Source organism: Emydura macquarii, unplaced genomic scaffold (genome assembly GCF_026122565.2).
Source record: "Emydura macquarii macquarii isolate MOO-44397 ecotype Brisbane River unplaced genomic scaffold, CSIRO-AGI_Emac_v2 contig_2768, whole genome shotgun sequence".
Lineage (NCBI taxonomy): Eukaryota > Metazoa > Chordata > Testudines > Chelidae > Emydura > Emydura macquarii.
This window is the reverse complement of record NW_027132905.1, coordinates 30,220,320-30,237,080: the sequence shown is the minus strand read 5'-3', so window position 1 is coordinate 30,237,080 and position 16,761 is coordinate 30,220,320. Positions and strand designations below refer to the sequence as shown.

The following is a 16,761-nucleotide window of genomic DNA, read 5'->3' as shown; positions in this document are numbered from 1 at the left end:
GAAACCTCCAGGAATTTGTCCAACTAAAATTGGCAACTTTGGCTGGAAGCCAAGTGCGAGGCAGCAGAGTGGCCCTAAGCAACTGGGACAGTGGATGTTATTGGCCTACTGTTGAGTGTGGGTGTGTGGGTGTCTGCCCCCATGGACTGCTGTCAGAGGGGCTGGAACAATGTGTACAGAGTCGGTGCTGAGAGCCAACTGAACCAAACTCTAAACCCTAACGGAAACCCCCTCGACCCAGGGGGTGCAGCAGCACCCCTAGTACCAGCCCCCATGGGTACTATCCGGGGCATGTGGGGACTGGGAGGGCTCTGCGGCGGCCCTTTTACTACGCAGGCGCAGCGGGAGTAGTTCCCGCTCCCTTGGATGCCCAGTGCGCAAGCGCGGAGGCCGGCAAAATGGCGGCGCCCGTGGTGGACCTGGAGCTAAAAAAGGTACTGGCCGGGCCGCGTGTGGTAGCGTTGCGTGCGGAGGGCGGAGAGCGGCCTCCCGCCCATATCCTTCGTGGCTGCAGGGCCACAGCAAGTCGCAGTCCCAGCCCCCCGGGTTCATTGGTCGCGCGGGATCCGGCTGTGCCGCCGCCCTTGCTGGGTGTCCTGGGGCGGGCAGGTGACGGGTCCCCTCTCCGGCCGGGGATGGAGCGGGGCCTGCGTATGAGCCTCGCGGCACAGCACCGCGGGGACAGACCGAGCAGCACGGCGCGTAGCGCGCTCTGAGCGTGTGAGCACCTCAGAGACTCCCCCACGGGCCCGAGACAGACCCAGATAGACAGACAGAGGGGCCTGGAGACAGTCGGACACAGACAGCTCTGCCCCTAAGACAGCCAGATTGACCCCGGGGCAGACACTCGACCTAAAGCCTGCAAGTAGGTTCCTCTCGGTCCAGAAGCATGGCCGAGCCTCTCCCCAGCAGAAAGTGAAGCTGGACCCCTCCAGTCCCTAGCAGCTGGTGCTGGGTAGGAGGAGCTTTCGCAAATTCCCAGCCCTCCCTAGCCTGGAGGGAACCAGAACAGTCAGAGAAGAGAGTGGGCACTGGGAAGTGGCCAAGGAAAAGCTTGGAGAGCACACACAAATGAGTTAGGCCAACCTTCACCAGTGAAGAGGAGCAGCCCAGTGCTCCAAGGAAGGAAATCATGAGGGGGAGGATCTTGTCAGTCAACTTAAAAACATATGTGTATTCCACACAGGAGGGTAGATCCTCAGCAGTCCCCAGAAGCATGTCTACATTTGGACTCTGGTGTCATATCTGAAGGAGACAGTTCACTTATAAGCTCCTGCTCATGAGTTAGTAGCTGTTGCTGAGTTTTCTGGGTCTAAAAGTGATACTTGACACTCCTGGATCAGTACAATTTTCATTCCCTTTGCAAAAGTTACGATGTTCAAGGTCAACATTTCCATAGTAGCTGTAACTTGTCTACTTTTTCCATTAGGCTTTTACTGAACTGCAGGCTAAGGTTATCGACACGCAGCAAAAGGTGAAGCTGGCAGATATACAAATTGAACAACTAAACAGGACGAAAAAACATGCACATCTCACTGATACAGAGATTATGACTCTGGTGGATGAAACACGCATGTATGAAGGTGTAGGGAGAATGTGAGTAACCTTTCTACTCTTGGGAGAGATTATGGCCAAATTCTTCCAAATTGCCAATAAAATCTACGGTAAATAATTGCAATGTAAATTATACTAGTTTTAGAAACATTTCTTTCTATAGTCGATGAAGTGTCAGGTTTGTAAATATTAGCTGCTTTCTTCATACCTTTGGTCTGCTATTCCTCTACTCTCTCCTTCAAAGCATATCTTCTTTTCAGGGCTAGAAACTTTAATTTTCCCCTCATAATAATTCTGTGTGTATGTGTGAGTGTAGTGTCCAGTGGTGATCCTGCTAAGAGGGAATTCTCCCTTGACTGTCTGCAGAGCATTACTATTCCCTCTTAGCTGCTGGAGCAGCATACAAGGGCTGCAGCAGAGGAGAGATGCTCTCTCATTGTCACTTATTTGTGTGAAAAGCATTCTGGCTTTTTTCTGTCATAACATATTTGTTTAGTTGTTTTACAATCCTGTTTTTAATTATCAATCCAACAGATCTTCAGTAAATGGATTTACTGCACAGTAATTCCCAGTACCAACCCTATAGGTACAACATTTACTATCTACCAGTCTTCTGGCATAATAATTTATTTCAGTGAGTTGTTATATATTTTAGTTTGTAGGCTTTGCTCATGCAGATTACAATCACATTTGGGGTTTCATGAACGTTTATAGACTCCACCACCAGAGCTTGTATTCTCCATGATTGTTAATGACAAAATGTAGAAGTTTGCAAGAAGTTATAATAAACCTGTCCAATTTTAACTGTGCCTGATGAAATATGTATCTGATTCTAAAAATTGTATATCTCCTAATTTAATGCATTCATTCAGGGCTGTGCTTGTCCAAAGGAACATTTGTTAGCATGTTAATTAAGTTCTATGAAGGGTGTTGCCTAGAATCTTTAGAGAACCAAATGAAGAGAAATTGATGCCAGAAGGTAGTTTATCCAGGTGCACTGGCAATTGATAATCCTGAAACAATATTAGGAAAGGAGGAAAATGTAACTTTTGTACATTGGACTGTCATCTAAAGAAACATAGCTTAAACCAAAGCTAATATGTGTTTTGATGAACACTGACACTGTCCTGTTGTAATTATGATACCCTCTTGTAAAAGGCTACATAAACTAGTCTTTAAGCTAATAGTGCATTCTTAATGGATAAATATGATTGTCTGAAACGAAAAGACAGACAAAGGTTTGGGAGAACTAAAATTTCTTTCTCATGTAGTGAATCAGGTAGTACTGACAGATTCTCTGGGCCCACTTGAAGGAATGTTCCATGACTCCTTTCCAGGTGTTTCGTACACTGCACATATTGTCTTTTATTTGTTATTTGTGTAACTACTTTTTTCATGCAGCTAAATTGAATTTTGATGGTGTTACATGAGGGTATTACTTACTGACATCTTCAAAGGAAATTGATTTCAGACCCCTCCAATGAGGCAGAGAGGTGAATGACACAGCCTGTAGGCAGATCAAAGGCATGGAGTTTAAGACCAGAGTGGACCACCAGATCATCTAGTCTGACATCCTGCATATCACAGGCCAGCAACATCCCTCAGCACTCAAAAACCAATCCCAGCAACCAAAATATTATAGCTACAGAAGACTAATCAGCCACAGGCAGAGAATGGGGGGACTGAGATGCATCAATATCCAATGCCTCTGCAATGGCAAGGAATTAAATGAGATATACCCAGATAATCCTGGCATGTGACCTCCACCCTTGCTGCAGGGGAAGAAGAAACCCCCTGAAGTTCATTGCCAGTTTGACCTGGGGGAAAATCCCTTCCAGACCCCACATATGGTGATCAGTTAGACCCTGAGCATGTAAGCAAGAGAAGGGTTTCTTCTTCAGAACAGTGAAGACAATTAGGCATAGCAGAGACAAACTAAGTAAAAAGCACCTTCAAAAGGTCACCAGCAAATTTCTTTGTCATTTTTTACTTGAGTACAAGATGGCTTTTTTCATTTTGAAAAAAAACCCCTAAAGTAATTCTGAAACAAAGATAAGATGGAGAATGTATTGCCCGTTAAAGCAACATCCGCAGTGTTTGTCTAAAGAGAAAAAACAAAAATGTAAGTATCAGATAAGGTCCTTGTATCAGCATCAATTCTTCTGCCTCCTTTCTCTGTGCATCTTCCACCTATAGTCTAGAAACCCCTTTTTCTCTGTGCACCCTTGATTACTCTGTGGACAGCAGCCATTAGAGTAACCACCCTCCTGCGAACTTTACTTCTGCTTCTCTTCTTGTGACCATGAGAGGGGAACCTGCATAAGGCCTGGTCTACACTGGTCGTGGATTTCGGCAGCAGTTGACGGGATACGCAAGCTGCGTACAGTAACTTGTGTATCTCTTGTCGACTTCCTAATGTCTACTTACCATGGTGTCTCCACTGTGCAGAGCCAATGGGAAATGCCCTTCCATCAATACAGCGCTACGCTACTTGCCGGGGTGGATTTACAGAGTTGACTTCTGGGTTCAATTGAACGAGTCTTTACTGCAGCTCAATTGAACCCGCAAAATCAATCCTGCACTGCTGGCTGTGCTGCCAGCAGTGTAGATATAGCCTAAGAGTGTGTGTGTGTGTATGGGCCCTGCTGGACAGCCTGTTTGGACCACAGAACAAGCATGTGCCATCTTATTTATACTATTACTATCTGTGTTATGGTATTGTCTAGAAAACCCAACCAAGATCAGTGCCCCATTATACTAGGTACTGTACAAACATAGAATAAGAGACAGTTCATTCCCTGAAGAGTTTATAATCTAAATGGCTTCCACTCACCCTTAATTCCCTGAGTTCAAATTCATGTAACTTCAGGGAATTTAGTTGAACCAACATCACCTGTTCTGCTGTCCATGTTGCTGATGGCCAGCTACCTGCTATCTCTGAAATTTCCTTTTCATGACAACAAATTTTGGATCCCTTTCCAGTATGGGGATTATACCACAATGACACAAAGATTTTCCTTTAGTCCACACTGGCCACCTCCTGACATGTGTTGGAGGTTTTCTGTTCCCAGCTGAGGCTGGAAAGGTTGGCATGGTTATTGCTTCATAACTAAAGAGCCTATTGTTGGAATTCAGGATAGACTTGTGGAAGCTGATGGTCTCTAGTGGTTGGGTAGAGGTGGGTGAAGATAGGGGGCACAGTTAAGGCTGGCATTGTAACCTTAATTGTGACTTATCAGAATTTTGAGCTTGCAGCATTTTGTAAATTATAAGTCTGTTGTTATTGGTTTAAAGGGCAATATAAGATGAACTCTCAGTTATTTGCCTGGGAATACACTAGGGTTTTATCATAGAGGAACTAACAACTTCTGTGGCTGCCTTCCTACTGTGAAGGGAGAAAATGGTCATGAAGATGATTCCTTCCTTCTAACCTAGTTTTATGTGAAGAGACATCATCAACTTGAAATCTAGTCAGTTTAAAAAAAAAAGAAAGTTAAATAGTTGCAGGTATTGCACCTGTCCCTGAGGCCAACTTAAAGCTTTTGTGGTTTCACAGTTGCGTCTTCTATATCTTCACATTATCTTTTCTTCCACTGTTCTGTGTGAAAAACCAATGCAAATAAAGGAGAGTGACAGGGGAAGTAGTGACACAGACTGTCCACAGCACTGTCAAATGGACAAAGGAAAGACAATGAAAACAGAGACATTTTATTTCTGATCTCACATAGCACACTTAAATGTTACTTGTAGCCATAGTAGGCAAATGTTTTTCAGGGCGATAACTTTTTTTTTTTTAGGGCTGATGGGAAGTCCCTTTAAACCAGAAGTCCGGTAGTTGGTTTTTGCTCAAGTTTGTCCTCTGGGGCAAAGCACAAATCAATTTGTTTGAGAAAGTACCCTTGGGGTTTATTTATACAGAAGAGTCTTTCCAGAGTTGTGATCCTATCTTTGTTCTTAAATAGGATCTCAACATCTCCTATGCCTCATTAGTTATAGGAGTTTTGACAATGTACTGTAGAGGCTTGTAAAATGAGAGATAGTTTTAGTTTGGGTTGGATGATAATTGTAGCATGGTTATAAGAGGATGCTAGTGGTTCCTAATGGAATGAGCTAACACTTTAGTAACTCTCATGCTATTGGCTTGTTGTCTTTCCTAGCTGCTGCACCCTGTATGGAGGTTTGAGTCTGTTGCTGTCTTAGAGATAATGGGCCTGCTTCTTTATTTCAAGCAGTAGAGACTCATGCTTTTAGATGCAGACATCCTGGTTTAGTTCCTATAGATGACTTGACTGCGGGTGTCATTACACTCTTGCACGTCAAGGAGGAAGACTTCAGCAGAAGTGATTTGCAGAGTGGCGGTCTGGTTGCCTTTTCCAATAGCTCTAGGCTAGATAACATTGTCCCCATACACCCAGTCAGTTCTAATGCTCAGATTCATTAGGGTGGGTTCCTTTATTTTCCTCATTACTTTTGCCAGGAGAATCTATACAAAAAAAATCTGTTCTGTAGTGATAAAATCTGAGGTTGCTGTAGTGGGATTTAAGCCAAAAAAAAAAAAAGGTCTTATCTTGTGTTACACCTGTCAGGAACATCTCCAGTTCTGGACTGAACCTCAGTTCTTGTGAGTTGGGATTGAGACCTTGGGTTTTAGTCTGCTTGGCCCCTGCTTCTGCTATAAATAATTATCTTTGTTCCATTTGTCTTAATTGGGTAGTTCTTGGAGGTAAGAGGGAGTGAGGCCTCTTGAAGATTTATGGCTTGCTGCTGCTGCCGCCTATCAATCAAGGGGTGTTGTTCACTGTAACCTATGTAGCTAAACAGATGAGCTTAGCACTGCTACTGTGTTCTGTACTAGTTGAAGATTTCTTGGAATGAGCTGCAGTGATCAAGCCTGGAAATCGTGAGTGAGTGGATCATTCTGTGGTCAGGTCTGAGTCTGATAGAAAGGGGCACTATCTTCTGGCTAGTTGCATTTGGTAGTAGATGTGGTTTGGGATCCAAACAGGCTCCAAGCTGTACACTGACTTAACTGTCTCAGGGTGAGGATAATTATCATTCATAGCTGGGGATGTTACAGAGGAGGCAAGTTTTTCTGAGTGGTTTCTTCTTCCTACTAGTGTCACTTCAGTCTAATTTGGTTTCAGCTTTAGCCAAACATTGTTTGCTCAGCTGCTGCTTTCTAGTTGCTGAGAAAGCTGGGAGATGGTGCTGTTTAGGTTAGATGTAAAAGTTATGTTAGACATAGAGCTGGGTATTGTCTTCATGCTGTTGACAATTCAGCCTGTGTTGTCTCACCAGATTCATGTAGATGTAGAATACCGTTGAGAAGATTGAATCTTGCATGAACACACCAGTGAAGGTTTTGGAAGTGCAGAAACAGTTGCCCATTACAATTGTCTGGGTTTGGTGTGAGTCATTTCAGGGCATTCCCATTTTCCTCTGCAGCTTCTTGATGGTGAGCCAGGGATATTTGGTGAACATCTATATTGAATGCTACAGAGGAGTTCAGCAGGAGGAGTATGCGTGTACTTTTGTTGTTTAGGGACAGAGGAGATTACCTCCCAGAATAACAAGTGATGTCTATGACCTGAAGCCTGACTGAAAGGTATGCAGGATACTGGGGATTGGAAATTAAAGCTAGAAAAGTTTAATCTAGGAATAAAGTGCAAAATTTTAACAGTGAGGATAATTAACCGTTGAATGCCTTGCTAAGATTGTGATAGGTTCTCCATTACTGGAATTTTAAATCAAGATGGGATGTCTTTCTAAAATATGTACTTTAATTAAAACAGGAATTTAAGGGAGTCTTATGACTTGTATTATGCTAGGGAGATTATCAGAATGGTCACTTCTCGCTTCATAATCTAGAACCTGTCAGGTGGCATCATAGGCTGTTTTTTTGCCAGCTTCTTTTTTTCTAAGCAAACTAGTGAAGGAGTTTAGACAGTGGGAGGCAGTTGTTTGTGAGCTCTGTAGCTTCTCATTATGGTTTCTTATGTACTGGTTAGAATATTACATGTCTCTATATGCAATGTTACTATAATCTATGTTGCTGTGGTAGGTTACTTTAATAATAATTTTTAATCAAAGGAAGTGTGGATAGTCTCTAAGTCAAGGTCTTGGGTGTTCTTTACTCTTATCCTTCAGAAAGGATGGGGGTTCAAAGTCAGTGTTGGACTTTAATGTCAAAAGTGCACCTGTGACTAGTTGTGTGAATGGTCAAATTATTGGAAGTAGGCTGATGTGTTCCTGTGCTTAGCTTTAATAAATCAACAAACAAAAACACCAGGTCATTCCCAGAATAATAGTTTGGCTTTTTATCTAGAAAAATCTTTGAATGTTTGCTCAGTGCATGTGTGTAATTTAGAGATTTAAAAAGCATCTTACTCTAGATGGCAACCACAGTGGAAGATCTTGGTTATACCTGCATGAAATGCCTGCTATCCCAGACGGCATTTGATTTAATCTTTCACTTCTTCACAAGCACTAAATGAATGAGTATTGTGGCCTTTACTCTCCTCTGCCCCAAATTAGAGCACATGGTCTCTCTGAGGTGACTTCTCTGCACCATTGTAGTGTGAAAATTGGTTTGTCATTCCCAAACCTGGGTTTTCTTCATTGCAATTTATGTGTAGTGTGCAAACCCACCTCTCTTCAGTGTAGGGAGCTTAGTAGTGCTGGATTTACTTCTACTATGGCTATTCTTGATTTAATACAAGGAAAGTCAGTGCCACATAGTAGGTGATGAATTGCTGTATACTGTAAGTTTCCGTTGTTCAAAAGATAGCCCAGCCTCGTGGCATTTTGCCAAGTACATTTTAGTTTTGTTACTTCATATTCTTTTGAAAGGCTTGTTATGTAGCCTGATACAACTGCCACCAACTTCTAGTTTTGCTACTTAAGCTATTTGTGAACTGACATCATCATATTGCTTTGAGAACTATGATGAAAGTTTAAACTGCAGAAATCTCTGTCTGAACATTTGAGACCTTTCCCTTTACATCTTTCTAACATGCAGATAATTAATAGATCCAGTCAGAGTTGTAAGGGAAAACATTTATTTACACCAGACACAATATAGGGTTCACTGCAGTTCTTGTTGCATTGGGATGCCAAAACTGATTTTTTGTTGTGTATCAATATTTAATTAATTAGGTTGTGTCTCCAATTTTATTCCTCTAACACTTAGAAGTTGTATGTCCAAGGAAGAGTCTGATTATAAAAATCAAATAAATTCAATAACCTTGTACAACTTAATTTTCAAGATTGTGCCCAAGAAATGTTCTGTCTGCACGACAACTAATAATAATCTAATTTTGATAGTGATTTGGGTTCCATTCCAGGCTCTGGAGGGGAGTGGGTTCTATTGTGTCCTTTTCCCCAGGCTTGAGCCACTCCTGCCCCATCTCCCACAAACTGTCCCTGTCCCCTTCCTGTCTTCTCATCCCACTCCCATTCTCCTTGCCAGCGTAGTCCCAGTCTGTACTCCTCAGGCTTCTTCTCCCAGTCTCTTTGCCCATTCAGTCCCAGTCTCCCATCCCCAGTCCAGCTCCTCTCTTTCTCCCGCAATCACAACCAGTCTCACCAGAAGACTTGTTCCAGTCTGCCGCTTTCCCTTCTCCCGGTCCATTTTTTGCCCCTCTGCATTCGAGTGAGAGTGCTTCCTCTTTTGTGCTGCCTGGGTGCCAGTGGGGGATCCATGTGAGCACAGAAGACAGGCTCCTTGCTCTCATTCCTGGTGCCTGGCCTGGCCTGGGTTTCGGGCGGCTCCTCAGGCATTCCCAGAATACCGACATTCCAGTACTTCTGGGAAGGGCATGAGCCTGCCCCTGTTGGCATGACCTTGGATGCATGGTGCATGCGAGGTCACGCTGCAGGGAGTTGCAATTTTAAGAGGCCCACCCCTCCGCTGGCATGACCTCATATGCATGGCACATGCAAGGTCACACCAGATACAGGGGCTCCATTTTTAAGTGTGTGCCATTCTGCCCTCATGACCTGTGTGCAGGGTCATGCTGGTGAGGGCAAAGCAGCATGTTCTTCAAAAGGGTGTCCTCCATCTGATACTGGACAGAACCATATTTGGTTTCGTCAGAGTCCTGGATCGGGGACAAAAAAGGAAGGACAAAGAAGTCCTAGAAAAGCAGGACTTTCTGGTTTAATACCGGATGAGTGGCCTGCTTACCCCAGCCTGGAGCAGCCATTACAGAGAGAGCCTTTTCAAACCCATGTAACCCTGGGATGCAGGATGCTCAGTCACTCTGTGGGGATGGTGCATGCACAATGTGGTCAGCATTAGGAGCTGAGGACTTTTCAGAGCCTTGTTCTAGCAAGTCTCTTTGGAGTATGTGCAAACTGAGCTTTTTCAGGGATTTATAACTGGGCCACATTTAGGCAGATTTTGATGGGCACAGGCCCCCCACCAAATTGAGTCCCAGATCCAAAACATAATGGCACTGGAATGTTAAAGAAAAAGTCACCGCATTTGTTAACATGGGGAAAATAGAGTATTTTCTTCTATCCTTGTTCTGAGAAAGGGCTGAACCATTTTGACTGAAAGTTTAAAAAATTTCAGCCTGAGGCAGACACCTGGCTTTCCATTAAAGAAATTAAACACGATCAGAGAGGCAGGTGTGTCCAGAAATACATCCATCAAATGACTGGACATCATTGTCCATTTCTGGCCATTTGGCAACATTGAAACAGTATCAGTTTATCTGTCTCTTCCTGACTGGATTTTTAGTTCTGAGCTGAAAATATCACTTCTGTAGGAACATACACATGTACCAGACAGAATGCCCAAACTCCAAAGGCTTTTTTTTGTGCATCCCAGAGTTCTTGGGGGATGCAGATTTGCCAGCTGTACAGGGAATGTCATCTTGTCAAAAATAGCTATTTCTTTGCTCTGGATCCTTGCTTGTGAATCAGTTTTTCTCCTCAGTTGTCATCTGCATGATCATTCCCTGGGATATATCTTCATTGCTGACTGTGGAGGAAGTGCTTAGTCTTGTTAGATGTTCATGAACAAATTCTAGCCCTGGAATGTTTGATTTTTAAAGTTGCTAGGTACCTAGAGTGTGATTGTTTTTTTCTGTGTAGTTTTTTTCTGGTAATTAAACATACCTGTATCAGTTATGTTTTTTAGCATTAGGGAGTCAAATTATCTCTACATCTGTGATAAGTTGTGCAGTATCTCTCACACTTTATGTGACACTATTTTTCTGTTTTTATCACCAAAACAATTTCTGTGGTACATAAAAGCAAAACCTATACAACATAGGGGCATTCCAGTATCAGCAAATAAAAAAAAAATCACGTTTTTTATTCACTTGTTGTCTTTATGCCTCACATTTTCACTTTCAGCTTTGTGTAGCTCTTCAGAAGATACAGAACAAATGAAACAGCAGCTTGCTTTTATAGGTGTAAGGAACAGGCTCACCTTTCTAATGAGGTGTATTATCTGTTTTGGAAGGCCTGAATAAGTGTTGGACTATCTAACTGGAGCGGTCCAAATGTGACAGAATGGAAATACTTACTTTGCTCTTTCGAATTCATTCCTTCTTTCCATCACATGAGTATTTATTATATATTAATTCATGGGAAACACTGTTCAAGAGAGAACTCTTTTAAGTGCTGTGAGGAGGAATTCAGATTAGTTTTTGTCATCTTTCTTTCTTCTGGCTGTACAGTATTTTAATTTCAAGAGGCTTTTCTGCTACGGGAATTGATGTTATTTTACTGCTGCTTTTGGAGCATTGTGCAAACTTGTGTGAAATGGATCCTACTGTTTTTAGAAAGGATACATGACAGCAGCAACTTAAAAATGATGGTGTGGAAAGCTGGTAACCCCAGCCCCTGCTATTCAAATCAGGTGCAGCATTGACTGATAATGTTCAGCATATAGTAATTCCTTTTTTTATATTGTCAAATCTACCCTGTGGTGATGGAGAAGAAGGCATGTTTCCAGCCTCTGTAGCATACAGTTTTGAAATTCTGTACCAAACCATATTGCATAAACTTACCTGAAGTATGTTGCTGGCCCATTGCTAGACACTACAATTGTTGTAGTGTACAATTGTTGTGTTTTGGCTGCTTAACCAGCTAAAATTGTTTGTTGCTACATATTGTTTGTTAAAAAGGAAATTAGATGAGAGAATGAGTAGGGGACTGCTTGTGGTGGAGTGATTCCCAACTAAGATTTGTTAAAAAGGGAGATGCAGCCAGTCACAGTTGAACTCTTATTCCACTTCTCACATAGATTTACCCTTGAATATTGCTTGTGAATGTTTGCTCAAGTAACTTATTGCAAAAAGAAAGTGTGACTGTGTGCTCTTGAGGCTCCATGAGCAGTTTCAAGCAGGGTGTAAAGAGATCATTGAAGTAAGTTCCCCATACTCCTCTTGGGCAGTGGTCCCCTGTAACAGCCTCAGGCATCTCCCAGGTAGCCAAGTCTGAGCAAATAGCCTTTTATAATCAAACACAGAAAAATAGTCCAAAACAAACTCACTAGTCCTGTGTCAGGCATATCGTCCTCCACAGGGCTCTGACAGTTCACAGGAGTGCAGGGCTGGTTCCTTCCTCAAGGAGCAAAGGACGTGCAAGGTCTGCTCTCCTTGCTGGTCAGCCAGTAAGTGAGCTCTCCTTCTGCCCTTTTAACTGCCCCTTCATTACCTGGCAGTGGTAATGTAGGTATAGTAGGATGGGGCTAAGTGGGCTCACAGCAGCTCATTAACCCTTGCCTGCTCAGTGTGGGGTTGATATACCCCATCAGAGGAAGACACAAATTAGTCAGAATTTTAGTAAAACTTGACTAGTAAAACTAGCCTTCAAAAAGAATGGATAGTGCCATTTAAAAAGTTGACCCTAACTGCTGTAGCATTATTTTTGGTCATGCTATGTTTATCACCAATTTAGAGGTGAACCACTACTTGCTTTTTTTAAAGAAACTAAGTTTGAACAATGGTATAAATCTACCATCTAGTTAAGTGTCTAGCAATGCAGAAACTGCTGTTTGGGCGCTGTGATACTATTTCTGTTTGAAGTAATGTAATATGCTGGAGCTGTTGACAGATCCAAAATAAAGTGAAAGCTAAAGTAAACATGGTACAGGTGTAAGACAAATAACATTCCCTCATCAGATGGGGCAGGTGTGCTTGTTCCTGACACTTCACAGAGTTTTGAAAATGTAAATAGTTCAGCATTTTCTGTTCCTCACTTTCAGCCCTTTAAGGTCAATAAATTTATTGCTTATAAATGTTAATCTAGGCAATTTTTTGAACATGGTAATCTCTCATCGTTGTCCCTCTAAGAGTAAAATTGGAACACTTCCAATATAGTTAATCCTTTTCTCCATCAAATGTAGGTGGCACAGATGTTACTGCACATTGTTGCACCTACACTTTTTAAATTAAAACTGTCAAATGGCTCATTAAATGTGATGCATATAAGAATTTAATTACCTGTATATAGATACAATAATAAATTTAATTTGCCTCCACAAATGCAGAGGATTGCTAACAAAGTTATTTGGCTAAAGTTTGTTAGCCTGTAGTGGGAAGTTTATTTACTATATGAATATTTGCTCCAGAATATTTGCTATTTGGAAAAAAATGGAGTAAAGTTTAGCTGTATTGATAATTTTCTGATTTTTAGCTGCCTATTATCTCATAGCAGCAAACATAAGCACAACTTGCCATCTAATCTGCCTGAGATGAGAAGACTCAAATGCACCAGCCAAGGAACATAAGCTGCTTAATGAGACGTTCAAAAACAGACTGATAAAATATGAAAGACCTAGCTATAAAGAGGGAGCTTGTATAAAATAGTGTTTAAAACATGTACAATGATGAATTATTATATTGTTTTTTAATCTTGTATTGGAATTTATGGCTAGAATATGTTTCTTAGTTAGATAAAGTAATTAAAACTGAAGCTTGCTGGGTGTGTAACTAGTGACTATGTAATGAAGTACACAGGCAAATTATTAGAATTTAAATGGATATATGCAGAAAAGGGAGAGGGGGGGTCTGTTCTGAGTGACTGTGAACTTGAACAGCAAACTTCTGTTCTTGTCAGGATGGATTGTTTGGGAACAAGATCAGCTCCTTTGGAAGCCTCTCTTCCATGACTTTGAACAGTACTTAAAATGCACTAATCTCATACTGAGTTACTCTCAAAGCTTGAATGGCAGCAGGAGTTCAGCATTAAAACATCTTTAAATAGATGAGGGCATGACTGGGCTTAGCCCAACTTTTCACATTGCTTGGTCTTATTGAAAAAACCTTGGTCTACAGCATTACCTATGTGAGGCAAAGCATTTTAGCCAGGACATTACATGTTATATGGCATACTATAATATATTTACAGCTTTATATATTTATGCAGAAAGCTGTTTTAAAAGAACGTTAAGGCTGTGTACACACCAGGGGACATCAGTACTTGATGAATCTATCTTACTACATGAGATATGGATATTTCTTATATGAGGAACAGCTGTGAAAGTTATTAGGCTTTAAAGTTAACTGCTAATTAAGTGGAAAAGGGGAAATTCACACCTCTTTCTGGGTGGCTGTTTCATACTTCAATCTTGCTCAGAAGGTTCTATGAGCAATCAGGAGCAGAAAGCTTTGCTTCTGAAGAAAGAAGCAAGTGAAGTGAGTTTAGCCTCATCCCAGTCCCTAATGGATCCATGTCTAGGTAAAAAGCTTTCTGGAGCAGGGATTGCCATGGTGTTTGTCTTGTACAGCACCATGCATATAGCAGTACTTATCAATTATCAAATGAAAATTATTAACTTTGGAGTGGTGGAACTTCAGCTGAAGAAACTAGAGCTGGGTGTGGCAGAAGTTTGCTCAAGTGCCTTACCCTGTCTAGCTCATATCAGTCCAGTTAATCTCCCAAATTCCACTTCACACTTCTGAAAGAGGCAACTCAGCTCCTCTGGCTTTGTTTTTCTGTCACTTGAAGAGCACATCTTCCGATGGTGTAAATTGTCTTAGGTCCATTGACTTAAATTACACCATGAGAATCTGTCACTTGCTTTTTAAACACCCCAAAGCATTACATCATATGGTAGGTGGAAATGAACACTCTAAATATTCTAGTCCCTGCAATATCACCAGGTATTCAGTTTCTTCATATATTGTGCACTGAATTAACATATTTAGAATATTTCTCTTTTATACACACTAAAGAAAGTGCCTGTTTGTACTTTCTAGGTTCCTTTGACATTACTTAAAAATTCAGTAAATGTAATGCCTGTATGTAAAATTATATTGCTGAAGTGCAGTAATACAGTTCAGTGTAACCACTACAGTAAGTACTGCACAAAAACTTTAGTGCCTAATTTCTGCCCTACTCAACAATGAGCAAAATTCTAGCTAAGTGTTTAGCTGGATTAATTGAAATGGCAAAATCTGGGCCAAAATGACTAATTTACTAATTACTAACTACTATATTACTCTTATGCTCCTTATATGACTGCATGGCTTCCCTTTTTTCTCTGGTGGCTCTAACAAATGGCACACTTTTTCTCAGTTGGGTGAAAATTTTGGCTAACATTTTTTGAGTACTCCAAGTTAGGCACCTACATCAGTAACCCAGTTGTTGAGGGTGTGGTATCTCTGAAAATCAGGCCACTAAGACCCTGTCTACACTTACCTCTGGGATTCTGCAGCAGTCGACGGGAATTATGCAAGCTACGCAAAAAACTTGCGCAACTCCCGTTGACTTCTGGGCTCCTCTTCTGCGCGCCATCTTCACTGCACTGTGCCGACGGGAACATGGGTTCCCGTCGACGCAGCACTACATCACTTGCGAAGGTGGTCTTAGTATGTCAAAGACCTACTCAGTCAATCTAGAGAAATCGATCTGACGGCAGAGACTTTGCCGTTGTCAGTGTAGCCATAGCCTGAGTTAGGTGGCTAATTGTAGATGTAGTTTTCTAGCTTTAAAATTCCAGTTTGAAAATTTTGGTATTTGACTACTAGCACCTCATTGATACCAGCCAATGTACATTCTTAAACTTCTGTTTGAAGAAAGGCACCAGGGAGGATATTTTCTCAGCTGAATGCTGTTGACAGCTGCAGAATTTAAGCTCTCATTTAAAAACACACAAAATCCTCTAGTCCTTACAATTGCGAAGATCTTCCAAGGTAACCTAAGTGTAAACTGGTGCTGTGCAGTCTTCCTAAGTCTGCATGGACAACTTAAGTGCCACTGCTACTCAGAGATTTCCCAAATTGCAGCACAGTGAAAATTGACCAGAATGTTGTCAGTTTTCACTGTTCCATATTTAGAACACAGATGGTCATCTTTGAACTACTCCAACTTGGAAAAGCTATGCACAGCAAATGAACAAGTACTGAAGCTATTCACTGTGGAAATACACCCCCTCCAGATAAGTTTAGGGAAGTTGAGCCACCTTCCCCTGCAACACACCACCATCATCTCCCTTACAGTAGCCACGATGCTTTCAGGTGCGAAAGAGGAATTATTTGTTTATATTATTTATTTGTATTGCAGTAATGCCTAGGAGCTGCATGGACAAGGATCTTACTGTGTTAAGTGCTGTTCAAACACAGAACAAAAAGAATCCCTGCCTCAAAGAGCTTAGTGTGGGGAATGCTTCTTCTCTCTTCCTGCCATCCAGAGGGTGTGTGTGAGAGATTCAGATTTATCAGAACCTAATAGCTGGAGGCTTTGAAAAATGGAACCCTTTCTTAGGATCCAGGGACTGCACCTGATGCAAATGAAATGACCTTCCCTTTCCCAAAGAGTGCAGGGGTGAGCTTGGCTTCTCACATGGTCACTGCACTCAGACTGACAGAGCTCTCATTTTAGTTTAGTCACCTGGCTATTGCATGTTAGGGCCTGAAAATGTTACCAGTGTCTTAATAGGTGGAGGGGTTGAGGCTGTGAGGTGGAGAGAGGGAGAAATTTAGGGGATACATTTAAAAAAAAAAAGAGAGAAAAGTGTAATATTAAAAGCAGGAATTTTTGGGAAGCAAAGATGATGATATCAGGGAGAAGCAGTGCACAAAATGAGTGGAGAGAAAGGGAAGAAGTTAGGAGAGACACTGAAAACGCCACAAGAAGAGATACAACATGAATTATAGAAGAGAGAAAGTGGAGTGAAGCTAGGAAGGGAAAGGAAGTGTAATAAAATCAAGGAAGGCACTGCAAAGTGCGATTGAAAACCACATTAAG

At 41.8% G+C, this 16,761-nt stretch overlaps 1 protein-coding gene across 1 annotated transcript in view; it reads left to right on the top strand.

Annotated features, from left to right (window-relative positions):
- The first annotated feature begins 332 nt into the window (after nucleotides 1-332).
- PFDN1 (prefoldin subunit 1) overlaps nucleotides 333-16,761 on the top strand; it is a 54,419-nt gene continuing 37,990 nt past the window's right edge. The window contains exons 1-2 of the mRNA XM_067566456.1: nucleotides 333-434; nucleotides 1,430-1,596. Of these exons, the coding sequence (XP_067422557.1) occupies nucleotides 399-434; nucleotides 1,430-1,596 (203 nt within the window). The 5' untranslated portion in view covers nucleotides 333-398. The remainder of the gene's footprint in view (nucleotides 435-1,429; nucleotides 1,597-16,761) is intronic.